A 19039-nucleotide genomic window follows, 5' to 3' on the forward strand; every position below is an offset into this window, starting at 1 on the left:
TATGTACCTTGTATAATGTGTGTCTCGATACTACACTGATGGCCACCCTGTAAATATCTGTAACAATAATACAATCAAAACAGCAATTAAGCAGCTACTGTACTCAATTAGATGTTTTGATGACCCATCAGCTCCCTGGACACATACACACAGTAAGAGAAAAAAAGATTCCTTGCAGCCCCTAGACTTCTAATGAACTACATTACAGGGGAGAACCCACTGGGGCACTAGTAACATAGTTATCTATAACTAAAACATAAAATATCACACTGCCAGTATATCTAGAGCAAAACACCCTAAGTATAAGTCTTACAGGTATCATGATTCCTTTTAAAACAGGACATAATGATTAAGAGATGAGAGCAACAGCCAGATTATTAAAATTATATCATCCACAAAACCTACCCCTTCAGTACAAAAACATCAGAGGGGGAAGATAGATAGACAGATAGATAGATACTATGCCAAAAACATTTTAAAAGGGGATATGAAGCCCCTTTTCCATTCCAATTAAATACCATTACAACTGAACTCCCATTAGTTTAATAGAGCAAGGATTTCACTCAGAATGTCAACAATCTGTACACTTCTGTCTATGTATTTATTGTTACCTATATCTGTAATTTAATATTATGGTCATATTTTATTGTTATATTTTTGTTAGAACATTTACGCAATTAACAAAAATATTAATTGCTTCCAATTAGCAAAAGAATCAGAGCTAGAAACCAAAGTTGAGAAGAGAGCCCAACCAAGATCTTCCAGTTCCAAAAACTCTTCTCCCATCAGTATCTCTGGTTTCTAACCAACTGCTAATTGTTACCATAATACACAGACATAGGAAACTATTATGCACAAGTTGGCTCTCACCCCTTTTCACAAGCCTAGAGGCAGCTGCCTTGATCTGAGTTTCCAACAAGAGGGAAATATGCAGACTTTATTGTACCACAAACACACTTTGGTTAATTAAGTCTAAGTTTTACATGGACATGTGCCAGGACTAAAATGATCACTTACTTGCATCTTCTCACTGGCTAAGAGGGAGGGCTAGATGGCACCGTGTGCTAATACATTAACATTTTAACACTCTGCATCTGGGTCCAAATAAGGTTTATTCATCACAAATGAAGTGAACATGTGTGGTCTCAATTTAAACTATAGTGGATGTTCATGCACATCCCCAAACTGCCGCACAATTTATTGAAACCTGCAGTGTCAATTCAGCAAGGACCTGATCCTGTAAGGTGCTAGGTGCCCTCCACTCCAACTGGGCTTGAGTCTCCTTTCTCATTCATTTGGCATTGGTGTAACTCCATTGACTTCCATAAAGTTCCTCCTGATTTACACCAATCTGAGTGAGAAGAGAATCAGACCAAATGTCTTCAGTGGCAGTGGAGAGTGCTCATCACTTCTCAGAGGACTCAGCACCTTGTAGGATTTGATCCTACGAGGAGCAGACTGGAATAGTGGGTGTATTATAGGTAAAGATGAAGCTGTAATAACAAACTGTTTAGAGGATGCCTAATTGAAAATACATGAACTTACACACAGCATGACCCTACACAGACTTTTGCCTAATATATAGTGTAATCAATATACAGTACAATATACAATAAGGCAGCTTTACTTCACACACTCTCTCTCTCTCTCACACACACCTGACGCAAACACACAAAAGTAAGGAAATGAAAACCTAAGCCTCCTATGTGTCCATGGACCCTATTGAATCCAGGTTAGTTTGTGCCAATCCTCCATCAGTCAGGTCTGTGTGCATAACACTTTCAGCTATAACATGAGAAACGACTAAAAATTACCCTAAATCTAATTATATTTAGCAAACAGACCACTTCATCATTTCTCCTCAGAATCCACTTCTACAAAGTTTTGTGTAAACAAAAAATGATTTTAAGAGTATTGGTCAACACTGAAAAAGTAGGTCTGCTAAAGAAATGTTTCAGCCACAACTCAAATTCAAACCCTCTCTATTAAAAACATATTATGCAAAACCAAACAAAACTTCATGGGACAGAAAAAGCTGTGTGAAACGTCACTGACTAGCCATCTACTTTTAGAGATCAACAGGAATTTATGCCCCATTTTAAGATCATATAATCGTAATTATAGAGCTGCTACCAGGTGCCTCCCTAAAATCAGTTAGATCTCCTATTTCCTTATCCGCAGGACTGTTCTCCTGCCCTTACAGTCTCCTATAATACCTTGTTGTTGTTTTTTTACCCTTTCCTCATCTGTCAGGTTTTCTAAACCGTTTATCATACTTGTTGACTCTGCCCATTTGTCCACATCTTTCCTAAAGTGTAATTCCCAGAACTGGACACAGTACTCCTGCGGAGGCCTTAGCAGGACAATTACCTTCTGTGTCTTAAATATGACAATACACCTCAGAATGATATTAGCCTTTTTTGCAACTGCAACACATTTTTGACTCATTCAATTTGTGATCCACTAATGCCCCCAGATCCTTTTCAACAGTAATACTGCCTAGCCTATTCCCCCATCTTGTAATTGGGCATTTGATTTTTCCTTCTTAATGGAAGCACTTTGTTAAATTTCTTCTTGTTAAATTCAGACCAATTCTCTAATTTTGAATTCTAATCCTGTCTTCCAAAGTATTTGCAACCACTCCCAGCTTGGTGTCATCTACAATTTTTATAAGCATATTCTCCAAGTCATTAATGAAAATATTGACTAGTACTGGACCCAAGACTGATCCCTGTTGCACCCCAATAGATATCCCTCCCAGTTTGACAGCAAACCATTAACTACTTTTTGAGTAGTCTTTCCACCAGTTGTGCATCCATCTTATAGTAATTTCCTCTAGACCACATTTCCTTAGTTTGCTTATGAGAGAATGTCATGTGGGACTGTCAAAAGTCTTACTAAAAATCAAGAAGAACAGGAGAGATATCAAATCTACTGCTTCCACCCTATCTCTAGGCCAGTAAACCTGTCATAGAAGGAAATTAAGTTGGTGTGGAATGATTTGTCCTTGACAAATCTATGCTGGCTATTTCTTATAACGCTATAATCGTCTAGGTGCATACAACTTGATTGTTTAATAAGTTGTTCTAGTATCTTTCCAAGTATCAAAGTTAGGCAGACTGATCTAATTCCCTGGGTCCTCTTTGTTCCACTTTTTAAAGGCAGGCCCTATTTTTGCCTTTCTCCAATCCTCTGGGACCTCACCCATCCTCCAGGAGTTCTCCAAAAAAAAAAAAAAATACTAATGGTCCTGAGACTGCTTCAGCTAGTTCTTTAAGTACCGTAACTACTTCATTTCATCAGGGCCTGCTGACTTGAATGTATCCAACTTATATAAATAGTCTTTAACCTGTTCTTTCCTCATTTTGGCTTACGTTCCTTCCCCATTTTTCTTAACATTAATTGCACTGGAGTATCTAGTCACAATTAACCTTTTTAGTGGAGACTGACGCAAAACAGGCATTAGACCCCTAAGTCTTTTTGATATCACTTAGTAACTTTCCTTCCTCACTAAGTATACCTACCATTATCCCTTACATTTTCTTCCCATGGGACCTTGCCTACTAGTTCTCTGAGTTTGTTAGTCTGCTTTTTTTTAAATCCATTGTCCTTATTCTGCTGCGCTTTCTTTAGAATAATGAAATCTATCATTTCATGATGACTTTCACCCAAACTGCCTTCCACCTTCAGATTTGCAATCAATTCCTCCCTGTTGGTCAGAATCAAATCTAAAATGTACACTTCCCAAATAATGAAGTTTTGCCAAAAATATCATTAAAGGGCTACGGGAAAGCATTGCTTCTGCTGTTTGTACATTTTGGAGCAGTAATGTCTTATTATAGCATTATACAGTTTGAATGAAACAATGCAGGATGCTAATGTACAAAGCTCAATACATAGATGATGTAATCTGATTTATGAGAATCACAGGTCTTCTCAAACATCTTAAGTCTTAATTTACGGAAACAAATGTTACTATCAAAATGCTTCAGATTGCCTCAACATATATCTGTGAGTAATGACGTGAACTATAAATATTAAATCAGAAGGATGGCTATGTATCTGAAGTCTTCTAAATCATGTTGTAGAATGACAGCGTATTTCAATTATAAGGCCATTCTGAGACCTCACTTTGTATCCCTCATCAACCTGTATTGGCCAGCAGACGCAGATTCCACAAAGAATTATAGCAAACAACAGGCTTCATTTGCATTGGATCGCATCCGTAGATCATGTTGCCCTGTGATTAACACAGGTCACCTCTCAAGCTCTCTCCTTTTCTCACATGCATTCCATACATACAGATACAGCATTAACTCAGTTCAAATACATACCATTTCCTTGAATTATTTCTGAAGCACACTGGTCCAGCACAGACATGTTTGCTAATATTGTCACAACCTGCATTAATGAAAGAGTGGAACATAAAATATAATGTTACAATTCAGAAATGATAAATATATTCACTATTTCATATACTAAATAAGATAGTATAACCAGAACAATAAAAAACTATCCTTGTGTGCTAACATTTTATTATCACTTCTCCATACTCTGAGGTTGCTTCAACTTACACTCAGCTGTTAATAACATTCAAGAGTTGCTGGAGTGTAGTGGACTCCAATTATGTCTCCTTTCCCCCAGCCATGCCACCAACATGTACTGGGGGTTGCCAGATGGAGGTTGTGGATCCATTACTCCTACAGCAGAGGATTTCCTTGGTGGTAAGATTTGCATGCTTTATGGAAGTCCCTTTATGCTGCTAAATCCTCATAAAGGGCTGAAGCAGTCTTCATTTAGGTACAAATCCTGAATTCCATACTCAAATTCAGACACAACTCCCATTGAGTAAGTACTGAGAACTTCAGTGTATATCCAAGCAATACTACTACTTAGAAATTAGTTTTAATCTTAAAAGCAATGATAGAAACACTGATTAATCCTCAGAACCCCCTTGGGAGGTTGGTATTTTGGGCCCTGATTCTGGAAAGCATACCTATTCAAGGACAACACATAAGTAGGATTTAGCACACACTCAAGTGTTGTCCTGAACAGAGATGGACTTAAACACATGCTTAAATGTTTTCCTGAATTGGTGCCACAGTCACATTTTTCAGCTGAGGAAACAAATTAAGGACCTAGGAGTTGTGGGTCTTCAGTGCTTCTCAATCAGGTATTCACACCCTACACCTTATTGTAATAATCTTTATGCAAAATATGCCTCGGGAGGCATCATTTAAAAACTGATAACACTGATTAATATTCTTGTGTAAAGTATGTACAAAATTCATATTAAGAGTTCTGAACATAAACTGAATTTATGACTACAATGCGTTTACCAGACAAGTCTGGGGAGTGAGTAAACCGGTTTCTCAAAGACAAAGGAAAAGTTAACACCTCTTTCCAGGTGTCAAAGTTGATTAGCTATCATCTGGCAAGTGGCCATTCTTTGGCAAGGAAGAGAGGCTGGAACAGAGAGATCTGCATTTTAGCAATCAACAACATGGAACCTCTTTTGCCACAAGACTCCATGTCTCCAGCTTCTCAGCTGGAATGAACTTTATCTAGGGTAGCCCTCAGAAAATGCCTTTCAGAGGATGACTAGACTATAAAACTGAGGTGCAAAAACACCCAAAGCTATTGCTCCCTATCTCTCTCTTTCACCTAAGAACACAAAGGAAGCAGCCCTATTGACTTTGCATGGGAATTCTGATCTGAGAGTTTGGGTCATCAATGTTGGTGGGAATATGTGGTAAGGATTTTTTACCTTGAGCCAAATCTAACTTTTTAAAGTTTTAGCTACTAGAAAGCATTTTATCCTTATTTCTCTTGTAATCAATTCTGACTTTAATACCTTATACTTGCACATACTTAAAATCTCTATGTAGTTAAATAAACTTTTTTTTTAAATATCAAACTAATCTAGTGTTGTAGTTAAACCAAACTGTTAGGGTAACTCCAGTTAAAGTAGCAAACTGTTGAATGTTGACTGTTTACAGGGACAACAGACCTCTAATATCTGAACTGCCCTGGAGAGGGCTGTACAGTGCAGATACATGTTTGGGGGAAATTTGAGAACTGGGAGTGCATTGGGTCACCCTGCAAGTAGCAACCAAAGCTGGTGAAAGCCAGAGTGTGACTGGAGTGTTGCTGACAGACTGCTGGGGTCAGAACTACTTGACCAGTGCTGTAGCTATACATAGACACTTGTATGTGACCTGCATCCTGTTTGTGAGAGGCCCAGGTTAGGAGCTACAACAGCAAAACATTGTGAAGCACCATGCTTTCAGGACAGGTGCTGACAACCCTCACTGGTATGGATTGCACTCTGGAATGTGACAGAAATTAGGGACCTGATTGGAAGAACTGCTGAGCAATCACAATAGGAGTTGTGGTCTTCAGGGCTTCTCAAAATCAGGTCCAAAGCAATTTGTCTTTGGCCATACAATAACTCATTGATAGAGGTTGGATTAGAACTCAGAAACAGCTAGCTCCTAATCCCACACTCCTAGCTCCTAATCCACTATACTATACTGGTTTTGTTGATGCAGTGCTTCAGGGTCACATGCAAAGATATTGTTATTTAACATTCACATAACTCCCTGCATATCTTGCTGCATGCAAAGAACCATACATGTTGTTGACATTACTGTGTAAAGGGATTGTGAATAACCGTTATTATATGTAAATTCAAAACAAAACAAATAAATAATTTGTTAAAAGCATTTTTTTCGTCTTTTTTTCCTTATTCTAGCTTGATGCTGTTGATCTGCTTGAGGAATAATGGAGGGAAGGAGGATACATTTGGCTAACAGCTTTTGGTTGTAGGATTTGTGTTCGCAAACAAACAAACTTCCTTGACAGATGTAAGCAAGCATGAGAACAAATTACCATTAATGTTGATCTCAACTCTGCCATTATAGTAACAAAGGTGACTAATTTTTGGTGCTCTGACAGAAAGGTCTTCCACTTTCCAAGGTAGTGTTACAGTGTCATCTCTCTGAATAAATTCACTTACTTAGAATGCAAATGAGCTGCTGAATCTCTAAAGAGTGACAGGTAGAAAAATGGAAACTCAATATATGTCTAGGTATTTATTCCATGTTAATTATTAACAGAGTTTCAAGCAGCGTGTATATATTTTTTCATTCTAAATTATATCCTGTTAATGAAAATTACTTCCTCTATGCAGAGTCAGTACCCCATGTGGCTCTCTAAGTGATAGATGAATTCAATTAACCACAATTTGAATACACGCCAATTATTTCACGTCTTCAAGTTATTTTATCTAATAAGTATTTTTATATGTAAAAATGTGTTGTGTATCTTTCTATACAAGAAATTATTTGAGTGAGGAGTGTATTTGGGCTCAATCAAGACAGCGCTGCTTTCCTTGATTATACAGTACTGCATATTTTCGTGAGATATTTATGCACTGGACAAAATGGGTTAAATTACTCCTGTGTAGAGGGACAGAGGGTCCTGTGGCACCTTTAAGACTAACAGAAGTATTGGAGCATAAGCTTTCGTGGGTGAATGCCCACTTCATCAGACGCAAGTCTTGCGTCTGATGAAGTGGGCATTCACCCACGAAAGCTTAGTCTTAAAGGTGCCACAGGACCCTCTGTTGCTTTTTACAGATTCAGACTAACACAGCTACCCCTCTGATACTTGACACCTGTGTAGAGGGTTATGCAGAGGCTTATGCATCACTCAGGCCCAACTAAAGCCTTATTTTGAGATCTTAAGTAGGTCTTAAAGGCACTTAAGCTTTAGAGTATAGAGTAAAGACCAAACTATGACTCTTCAACTTAACTGTTATTTCCATCTTAACATATAGACGTGAAATCCAGAAGCCCACGAAAGGTCCAGACAGACCAAAGCCCACCAAAGGTCTAACCGTCTTTGAAAGGAAAGGCCTTTGAAAAATACTAGGTATTATACGAAATTAATTTATAACAAATAAAAAGACGTGTCATAGAATGCCACAACTCTTTATCATGAAAGTTTTCCAGAAAAAGAAGATGGAAATATCTTGGACATGTGTTAAGCGTGAAGCCAGAGCACCTAGGATGGCAGGCATGCCATTGGGCAGCTGGAAGAACATGACAAAGGGGCCAACTGAAAAAAAATCTCTTCATTAAAACACTAGCCAGAAAGGGAAAACTTACAGGAATTAACATCATAAGAGAACATGCAAGAATGGTGCAGGATAGACAGGGATGGTGGTGCCTTGTTTATGCTCTTAGCACCATCTGACAGCATGAGAAGAATTCCAATTATTTCACTCAAAGTGAGCAGAATTTTTCAGTGGAAAAATGAGTCTTACCTTTTTGTAATGTAAACTACATACACAAGCAACATAGAATACAGATTAACTGGGAGAAGACACTACTCTAAGTGTTTGTACTTATTCTTATATAGCATATACTTATTGGGATTACCAGTTTAGTATAAGTACAACTCCTATCTCTCACAGCAAGATTCATACAATGGAGAGACTCTGTAATGCAGGCCAAAGTCCAAGGACAATGTAAACACTAAAAATGGACTCTCCGGACAAAAACACAATTCTATCTGTAGACGAAGCCTAATTATCATCATTTTGAGGAAAATGCTCCTCTTTTTCATAGACTCATAGAAATGTAGGGCTGGAAGGGACCTCAAGAAGTCATCAAGTCCAGCCCCCTGCGCTGAGATAGGATCAAGTAAACCCTGACAAATCCAGCCTTTTCTTAAAAACATCCAATGAGGGGGATTCCACAATCTCCCCGGGAAGCGTATTCCAGAGTTTAACTACTCTTATAGTTAGGAAGTTTTTTCTAATATCTAACCTAAATCTCCTTTGCTGCAAATCTGAAATTTGTCTGGATCCTTTAGCAACCAATGAATTCTGTGTCATAGGACAGTACAAGATTAGGAGACCTATGAAAATGGAACACAGACCACATTCTCACTATCTGCCAATGCTCAAGATCTATAGGACCATTGGGAAAGTCACAGCTCAAGCCAATCAGGATTTCCAGTACTGCAGCGTAATTCCTAGACATAATATCTCTAGGAAAGCTGTCAATAAACATAGCAACCTCAACCATAAGGTGTCAGGGAAGGTTAGTGGCCACAAAATACACTGTTTGCTCATTGGCCTTAGAATACTCCCATGTCTAGAGGAAGCCACATTTCTCTGAACCTTTTTTGGACTCTCTCGATAGGAGGAACCGAATCACTCACAGAATCAAAGGATTGATAATGGAATAGATGCACCATTTCACCTCAGAGTCACCAGTTAAAATCCAGTCCAGTGCTGTTGTGACTGGAAGCTGTTACTACCCAATGGCTATCCAGTGGTCTATGCTGAGTTCATGAAAAGGCAGCTGCATCAACAAAACCTCTACCACAATTGATAGCAACAACACCCTTATTAGCATTCTCTGCAAAGAGGCCATGAATATGCAGGGAAAGAAAACCATCTCAACTCCTAGTTGTGGGCCTTCCAGATAAAGGCTGGGGCATATTGGTGGAGCAGAGTGTGAGAGCTTGCATTATCACTTCCCAGTAAGTCGTTCTTTGGTGACTAAAGATGTACACTCAAGTCCTCAGACAAATCTACATCCATTTCCAGACCAAAGTAACTGGGTTGTGTTTTGCATAAACTTCAGGTAATCCAGCACCCAAGACGCTTGTCTTTCCCCCTCAATCCCCCTCACCCCCTTACTACAGATACAAGTTAAATTTTTAGTGATGGGTGCAACACATACATGCAAAAACACATCTTCACAATCATTGCTGCAGCAGCTGAAAATGTTATCTGAATTTTTAATAGATCACCAAGAGTACACTTGCCATAGTATGGATTTTAGAGCAAAACACAATAAAAAGAACTAAAAAGAACAGGAAAAAAAAAGACCAATACTCTCTCTCATTGGCTCAGGAACCATTATTCTGTATCAAATTCTCTCACTGTTGGGAAAACCAACTCATCTTCCATAGAATAGCAGGAAAAAAATGAATTATTTATATACTTCCTGGTAGAGAGAAAATCAGCAGCAGTTTTTGGATATTTGAAAAGTATCTTAAGGATTTCAAGTGGAATTTATCTTTGCTCAGAATTTTTGTGGTTTTATAGCATATCACCATTACAGCAGTGGAGGGCTGATATCAAGAACAACCATCTAGCTCCCAGTAACGCTCTACCCAGTGTAAACAGGTATCTGACATTCTTCAATAAGCATCAGAGGGGTAGCCGTGTTAGTCTGGATCTGTAAAAAGCAACAGAGAGTCCTGTGGCACCTTTAAGACTAACAGATGTATTGGAGCATAAGCTTTCGTGGGTGAATGCCCACTTCGTCAGATGCATGTGACATGCTCCAATACATCTGTTAGTCTTAAAGGTGCCACAGGACTCTCTGTTGCTTCAATAAGCATGTAACAATTGCACTACATTGCCCACAAAGTACTAGCCACAACAATAAATCATAGATTGGGTAAGCGTCTGGGGAGAGGATTTAAGACAAATCTCTTAAAAAGATACTTCCTATTCCCTATGAGGCTCTAAATTACGCTGGGGAGTGTGAAGTGGCACCCAGAGAGCAGGATCAGGGAAAGGGAAAGGTGGTTTACAGCCACATCTCCACTGGGCCCAAGACCTGCTCCTCAATTCCTAAATTTCAGCCAACTTCACACTTCATCAATTCCTTAGAAGTATTCGAGTATCCAAACGCTAGGACTCTCATTACCATTGTACCTACACATGATGCAAATCATATTTGTTTCTTTCTTATCAGTAGTTGGTATTTTAATGAGTAGTAGCAGTTACAGTACATGCTCAGATTTAGGGATGGGCAAAGTAGCTCAGATAAGATAAGAATCAAGTCAAACTAGAACTGAACCAAAAAAAAAATAAATGTGAGGTTTGAAGCCAATGGGTTACCCTGCTTTGGGATTTTCAAACACACCTCTAAATTGCCTGGTTTGGGCTGGAAGCAGAAGTACTAAAATACCCTGAGAAAGGCTATTTTCATGCTGTAGCAATGCTACCTACACTAGGAATTTCTGGAAATTTCTAGAGACCCTCTCTCAGGTGATTTCCAGCTTTTCAAATGGAACAGACTGGGATAAGCACAAGAAGAATCTGAATAAGCATCCCAGCTTCTGGAAGATTATCCAAACCTCTGAAGCTTTTTACATCCATCTATCACTAATTTTGATTGGAAACTATTTCTGAAGGGCTCATAGTTCAGAAAGAAACTTGACTTCACCTGGCAACTTAGTATTTCAGGCCAAATTTGATTTAAATCAGTTCTGCCATTTTTAAGTTCTAGAAGTAGAAAGAAAAGAAAAGAAATAAAGAAAAGGGGGAAAAAGAAAGAGAAACAGGTTTTGTGGTTTAAGATTCTTTTTGATGCTCCTATAAATCAAAAGCAGCTTCATGTTTCAAAATGAAATTTGGAAGCCATTAGTCTACAAATTGAATAAAGACCTTCGGGTGCTTTTTTTTCCTTAAAACCAATTTAAACAGTTAAAATATTGAGGTAAGAACAGCAAGTAATCCACATGTGCCGTTAACTACTGTTCATATTGTATTGTTCTTTGCATTTATTAACAGTCTCTCTTTGGTCAAAAATGCAGTCTTTATAGTGTCTCTTCTGATGTATTTACCCCTGTTGTATTTGCTATGCATACCTCAGCTTCAACAGCTGAAACACTTTACTTTAGCTCAGAATCACAGTGGCAGGCAACAGGAAGCTATGTGAGCCTCCACCTCAAGATATTGTCTCAAAATACTGATACAGTAATTAACTTTAGGGATCATTTAACAATTACTTCACACAGACATAATGGTGATGGGCACCCTAGAAATACAGATCAGACTGATAGATAAACTGATCAGCAAGTATTTGTACCACTACATGAAATAAGAGTTGTTCAAGTATGTGTCACAGGCTATCAACTACTGAATGAGATTCTCATTTAGTTCTAATACTATGGGGCTATGCCTTGGTGCAGGGGAATCAAAATTTTACTTGTTATCATGAAATTATAATGGTGTAGTCTACAGCACAATGACAATCACAGAATCAGTGAGACATAGTGAACATGGAGACCCACCATGCCACTTTTACAGAGACACCTTTCAGACTAGAACTTTAAGCACTTCCCTTAAAGGTCCTGATCCAAAGCACTTAGGTACAGGAATAGTTCCATTGACGCCAATGGGATTCCTCACATGCTTAAAGTTATGTGAGTTAATGCTTTGCTAAATTGAGGCCTAAAAGCTCATTTTCAGAGATGCTGAGCACTCAGAACTCTGGGTGCTTAGCACCACTGAAAAAAACAGGCTCTAAACAAATGTATTAGTGACTTAGGAGGTCTGCAATGTATTTTTAAAACTCTATGGGAAGTCTCTTCTCTTTAAATCTTACATAGCTTAATAATAAATATATGTTTCATATCTTTACAATTGTTGCCACATCATGTTAGTCTTATGGATTTATAAAATTCACCTCTCAATATCTCACAGCGCATATACAAAATCTAATACAGTGGTTCTCAAACCGGGGTTCGTGAACCCCTGGGGGTTTGCAAAATGTTACAGGGGGTTCTTGGAAAAAAATTCCCTAATGGTGGACAGAGCTGTCCCTAGGGACCCCGGGCAGCACGGGGCCAGCAGCCCAGACTCACTGGACTTCCACGAGCTAAGCAGATCAAAGCAAGCAGATCTATCACACAGAGGAGATTTAAACTTCAAGACTACTTATAAGAAATGGAAAGGGAATTGGATATTTTTTGCTGTTTTTAAAATGAAATAGGCAGCTAGTATTGGGTTTTTTTTTAATTATTATGAAGAACAAGTTTAAGCTTTGTTGTAATGTGCATTGTTTGCGTGGACCGCTCAAGACCTGAATGCTTGTGTAGGAGGAACTCTTTGAGTTGGCTTCTTAAATACCTTCATGATGTTTCACAACCTTGATGAAACATAGAAGCCTTGTCTTATAACAGCCTTATTCAAAGTGATACAAGCTACAAAAGTGAGATATTGGAAGAGTGTCGCCATTTTCATAATGTAATAAAAATACTGTAATGATAAATAATAATAAATAATAAATAGTGTGTAATATGCATGTCATAAAAACAAATTTTATATTTCCCAGATCACTGCTTTTATAATTTATACTCGGATAAAGGAGAAAATCCCTGGAAATATTCATTTTTAGGAGGGGGTTCGCGAGATTTGACATTTTAGTGAAAGGGGTTCACAGGTTGTTGAAGTTTGGGAACCACTGATCTAATAGAAACCATCTAAATTTACAAGAACCTCACAGATAGATATAAGAACCAGCTAGACAGATATTTCGCCTACATTTTTTAGTTTTAATATTAATAATTTGCAGCATTTGTAACATTACAGATTATGTCATCTGACAGTAAACAAAAACTGCTTTCTGCTTTCAAAACAGAGGAGTTTTTAGCCCCCCAAAAAGAATAGCCTAACCAACCACAAACTCCGACTGAATTCGTAAAAGATGAACTCCCCTTTTTGTCTTTTTTGTGGTCTGGTTGACACTGAAATATGGAATGATGTTAAATCATGTTTTCTTAGAGTCAGTGGTACATTACAGAAATAAAACACTTCTGGGAAATCAATCTTCTGTAAAGAAAAGATTGATTGAAATTTGAAGAAACTATAAAGTTAATTAAGGGTCTTTAAAGAAATTTTCATCAGATATCTTGAATGGAGAAGTATCAGCTTGAAGAAATTATATTGCAAGGAGACCGTAACCACAAAGGACTATGATAATGTGTCTTGTTTTAAATAACAAATGTTGATTTATTAGCATGTTTAACTAAAAGTGAACAAAGGTACCAAACAGTATTTGCGTTATAGCTAGGACCAGATTAAAAATTCATTTACAGTCTAAAAAGGCAATGAAAAGTGAATGTCCTCATTGTAAACCCAAAGTGTGTCAAAAGGACTGAATAGCCAGAAGGTTTGTTTACTGTTTGGGAAAACTCAGTCCACAATGGAGACTAACGGCTACCTAGCGGAGGTGATGTGTGGGACACGCGCGGTCAGGTGCCCCACAGAGCTCCTGTTTGGCTTTTACTAAGCATGCTCACATAGACTGAGCATGCTCAGTAACATCTGCTGAAGCCGCTGCCCTCTCTCTGCCCCCCGACTATCGGCAGTTACGGGTCAGTTCTGCTGCCAAGAAATTCCAGCTATCAGAAACAGTGAAGATGCTAGCAAGGGAAAGATGAAGAAATAGAAAGAGAATGGACAGGCATTAGAGGGCAATATAGGTACATTTTGGGACCCAGTGGAATAAAGGATATCCTCACAGTTGTGACCTGCTCTTCAATGATCAGTATCCTCATTTTGTGGGTCTTGCCCTGTAGAGGTGAGAGGCATGATCTTTGTTGTTACTAAGGTCACCATGTTTCATAAACTGTTACTGATACTGCTGATATAAGTAGAAAAATTCAAGCTCAAAATGAAAATGACCAAATCATTAAACTGAGTGGCAAAGAAGATCAATATGGAACTGCTAATCTTCTTAGTTAATTACTCCTTTAAGGCTGATTCATCGCTAAGTAAAATTAATTTCTGCTACACGTTATGAGTGTGCATATTGTTTCACTTAAATGAATCAAATAAAGATAAGCCAGAGAGAGTTTGCAAAGTTCCAGACACCCGTCTGCAGAGATAAAGGCATGTCTGGCCACTTGCAAGAAGCAATATGGAGTTTATTAGATTTCTTTATTTCCGTATGTAAATTAAAAACATCAAAGCAAGATCAACCTACCTGGAGGCAGCAAATGGAGAGCTTTTTTTTTCCCCCATCAAAGGCTGACAGCAGAGATCAGACTTATGGAGCAAGACCTTTTAGACAATTAAGAGGTGCATCAAGTGTCCTAAGAAACCTCTAAAGAACAGGAGTGAACTTCCTCTGGTACTATATGAAGGAAGAAGATTCAATACTATATGAACCAGCACCGCATGTTTGGTATTCAGGACACAACATAGGATGTGGATCCCTTTCCCTTCTTCCCTGTTCTTTTAGGTCTGGAAGCAGCACCCAGCTGTGTGTATGACGGTCATTTTCTTTCTACTATCTTACTGGTTAGTAACGGGCAATGTCACAGCAGCAGTTGGAGACAAGAGATGTTGTGGCAGATGGTCTCAGGGAGATGCAAGAGGAATTCTTCTGGGAACCATAAAATTCAGCATGAGGGATTGAGACAAAATAAACATCTGACCTCTGGAGTAAAGGAGACACTGAATACTTCTATTTACTCATATTCTTCCACACTCGATATCAATATTTTAAAGAATTAAACGACACAGGACTAGCCTGTAACTAGGACTGGAAGACAGTGTACAGGTGTAGAAATCCCCCTTACTTGCCTACCTAGGCTACCTGGACTTTTCGTCTGAGTGACTAGAAGTAAGCATGGTGCGTGCATGCTTACTCCCTCCCTGGAGAAGGTGGGCAGGGGAATGGAGCGCGGGTAGAGCCAAGCCTCTCAATTGCTGGCCAGAGTAGCTGAGTGAGTGGGAGTAGTAATTTATTGGTGTCTATACCAGCAGTAAATTACTACTCTGCTGGGAGCAAGAAAAATGCAGTAGTGGAATTGTGACTCAGGGAGGGACTAGGGAATTTGCAGAGTTTATACAGCACCTGGTGCTGACAGCAGTGCCTGAGGTCACCACCTAGCCATATGTTGTGATATTTATTTAGAGGGAAAAGGTGCCGTGAAATATCAAAACTCCGCAGCAGTTTGACATCTATTATATTGTTTGAAATCTATTTTTATTGTTTCCTGCCAGACTGAAGAGAACCAGAAGGAAGAAGCACTCTTACGTATTTGTGTCTGCATTGTTTTCGGTCTTACAAATTTATAACTACTCTAAAACCCATAGCCTATCTTTATCATTTCCATTTTCTACAGCAGACAAGTAGCTGCACTTTCTGCATCAGCTGACAATGTGGCAGGCAGCATGCAGTAATAATAAATAAAAACTGCAACAATCATATAGCATTTTCCATCCATAGATGCTATACATCAATGAGTAAATACTGTTTGCCCCACTTTACAGATGGTGAAAGAAAAGCACAGAGAAGTTAAATTATTAGCCCAAGGTGACATCAAATAAATGGCAGAGTCAGGAATAGATCCCAGGGCTGAAATTCTGGCCCTAGTGAAGTCAATGGAAGTTTTGTGATTGATTTCAACGGGGCCAGGATTTTGCCCCAGGTCTTCTGATTCTGTCTGGTGCCTTATCCACTGCAACATGCTGCCTGTCTTGCATGCTTCTAACTCCCAAGTACTGGACCAAAGGCTCAACATAATGATCATTTTGGCTGAGAAAGGACTGAGAAAGGAGCCCTGGAGTTTATGTCTCCATTATTTTGACTCCACTATGCTTGTCAAAGCTGATTTTCACACACAATTATATTCTTACATAAGTTTCTCATGGAGTGTCAAAACATAGTTATCTGCCTCTTTTTCCAATGTTCAAATAACCTAATTTGGCACGGAAGTGCAGAGATGAGAGGGTGTATTTAAAAAAAGGGGGGGTAGCTCCTGCGGGGAAGTTATTATGGTCTCTTAGAGAAAACTAATTAGGATACAAGTAATATAATGGCATTGCTAGAGTTCCCCTGACTTGTGGCCTTGCTCTTATTTTTATATCTATTATTGGCAACCATTGCTTCTTGTTTAATTTCCTAAGTATTTTGTGGAATTTAATTACCATAATTTATCATATTTTTCTTTGTTAATAGACACCAGAGATTACCTCACCACTCACTATGCAGCAAGGCATATGAATTCGTTTTCTTAATGTGAGTCCTGTCACTAGTATAAGTGACAGTGTCATGCCAGAATGTTTAGTGTATTATATTATCCAGTCACAGAGCATATTTGGACTACTCTGGGTAAAGGAACTTTCAACTACAGATCGGCTGTGTGAAGTACTAAGCAGTAGTAGAAAATGGGACATCAAAAACCAAAAGTCATAAATGCAAGAAAGTTCAGATCTAGCTGTAATTTTTATGTAGCCTCTCATTAACAGAAAGCGTTTAAGAGATCTTCGGTACATAACTTTTACCACCCCAGTGTACAAGGGTAGGTGCATACTACCAAGTACTTATGCACAGTGTATGACAGGATATTGGCATTCAGAGAGAACGTGGCTGATCATATGCTTAAACATAGACTTTAATTTTGTCAGAAGGATTGGTCACCTCCCTGCTTTTGATCATAAAAGGAATGGGGGGGAAGCTATGGTCTGCTGGACTGAATACAGCCTGGGAGAGTTAGGAGACCTGGTTTCTGTTCCTTACTATGCTACTAGCTGGCTGTGTGACACTGAGCAAGTGACTTAGCCCAAAATGTTAAAACATGGATGTCTCAAGTAGGGCAGGAGCTCTTCCTTCCTACCCCTGGTCCTTCTCTAGCAGAGACACTGCACTAGTGGTTGTGATGCAGCAGGGCAGGGGATCTTTTCTCCTGTCTCAGCTAGGACCCCAATAAGACACCACACCATCAGAGGCAGCAAGGGCAGGGGGAGACCTTTGTTTCTTGCCCCCACCTTTTCTCTGCCAGCAGCACCAAAGCCTTAGGGTGGAGATAAAGTCTTCACGGCCTCCATTCCCCCTGCACCATTTTATCTTGTTCTCCCTGCACGATTTTTGACATAGTCCTGTCAAACTGAAGTGGAAGGACACCCAATACGGAGTACAGTGCTTCATTGCCCAAATTCCTCCACCTCAAGTCCCCTGTTCTTAATAATTCTCAGGCAAACATATCCATGGACCCATGCTGGCTTCCAAGTATGAGGCCATCTGGTCAGCAGCTTGAGAAAAAGCTGGTAAGCCACCAACCTGATGATATTGAGCAGAACCTAGATAAGGAGTCTTCAGGAAGAATGAACCAGCTGATATTCAAGAAGCTCTGATTATAAAAAAGAATTTCTGATGCAGTAATAAAGGGTGGGATTTTCAAGGGATCCTAATTGAGTTAGGCACTCAACTCCTACTGGCTTTCATTGGGAGCTAGGCACTTAACTCTTAGACCCCTTTGAAAACCTCATCCTACAGGCCTTGATCAAAATGTAACATCTGCCTCTCCTCTACTTTTGACCCTAAGATTACTGGGGGAGGGGGTTTACCCCTAAGGGCAACACAACAGGAAAGCTTAATAAATGCCCTGAGTGAGTGGTGGAGGAGGCAGAAAAAATGATCTAGAAACTAGAGGAAGAGAGGCTATGATTTCATCAAAGCCTGCAACGTCTCCAGCAAGGAGCTGCAAAAATGGGAAAACATCAGGATTATGTGGAAAACAGGAGGAACAGCTAACTAACTATGGGTCTCCAGGACTGAGTCAAAGGCCCTCCCCCGTCCCATAAACATTTGGGGAACACGGCTTACTGAGGTATTAAACCAGGAATGCAAACATAACTGCTTTAAAATTGATGTTCACTGCACATTAAGTCTTTGTCCCCCTGGATAACGAAAGACCAAAAGCTGTTAGACTGTAGTTCCACAACTTCACGGGTAAGGTGAGAATGCTAGTATCACTGAGGAGACAAGACAAGTGGGAATTCAGAAGGAACAGATTTTATTTTATATTTTTCTCCCCATGTACGGAATGAAAGGAGTCCCTGAGCCACAAAAGTTTCAATTACACCTTCCTGTATCTGACAGTGCTAAAGATTCATGAAGGCAGCATGATGCATACATTCCACAAATGCAGCAGAGTACCAGCTTTCTCTGACAGGAGGAGGTTGAGGTCCCTGAACATGAAGAAACTTGATACTTAATACAGATACCGATGACTTTTTAGTAACACCAATGCCAATTTTATAACTGTTCTTAATGAAAAGATAGACGCTAATGCATACAATCTCTCTTGTTCTTACTGGAGAGGTACCGTAGTTTTCTTTCTCCTTCTTAATGTAATGCTTTACCCCGCTTCTAGTTTTGGGATGAGAGAAAGAGGGAATTTTGTTGTGAGTGGTGGGATGGATCAACTT

General features: G+C 39.1%; 1 protein-coding gene across 2 annotated transcripts in view; it reads right to left on the reverse strand.

The window, feature by feature from the left end:
• Positions 1-19039, reverse strand: part of INSC (INSC spindle orientation adaptor protein) — a 224848-nt gene that overhangs the window by 8432 nt on the left and 197377 nt on the right. For both annotated transcript variants that reach the window (XM_024202162.2, XM_024202163.3), the window contains one exon: positions 4335-4401. In XM_024202162.2, the coding sequence (XP_024057930.2) occupies positions 4335-4401 (67 nt within the window). The remainder of the gene's footprint in view (positions 1-4334; positions 4402-19039) is intronic.

The sequence above is a fragment of the Terrapene carolina genome, unplaced genomic scaffold (genome assembly GCF_002925995.2).
Source record: "Terrapene carolina triunguis isolate 2854851 unplaced genomic scaffold, T_m_triunguis-2.0 Scaffold96, whole genome shotgun sequence".
NCBI classification, from domain to species: domain Eukaryota; kingdom Metazoa; phylum Chordata; order Testudines; family Emydidae; genus Terrapene; species Terrapene triunguis.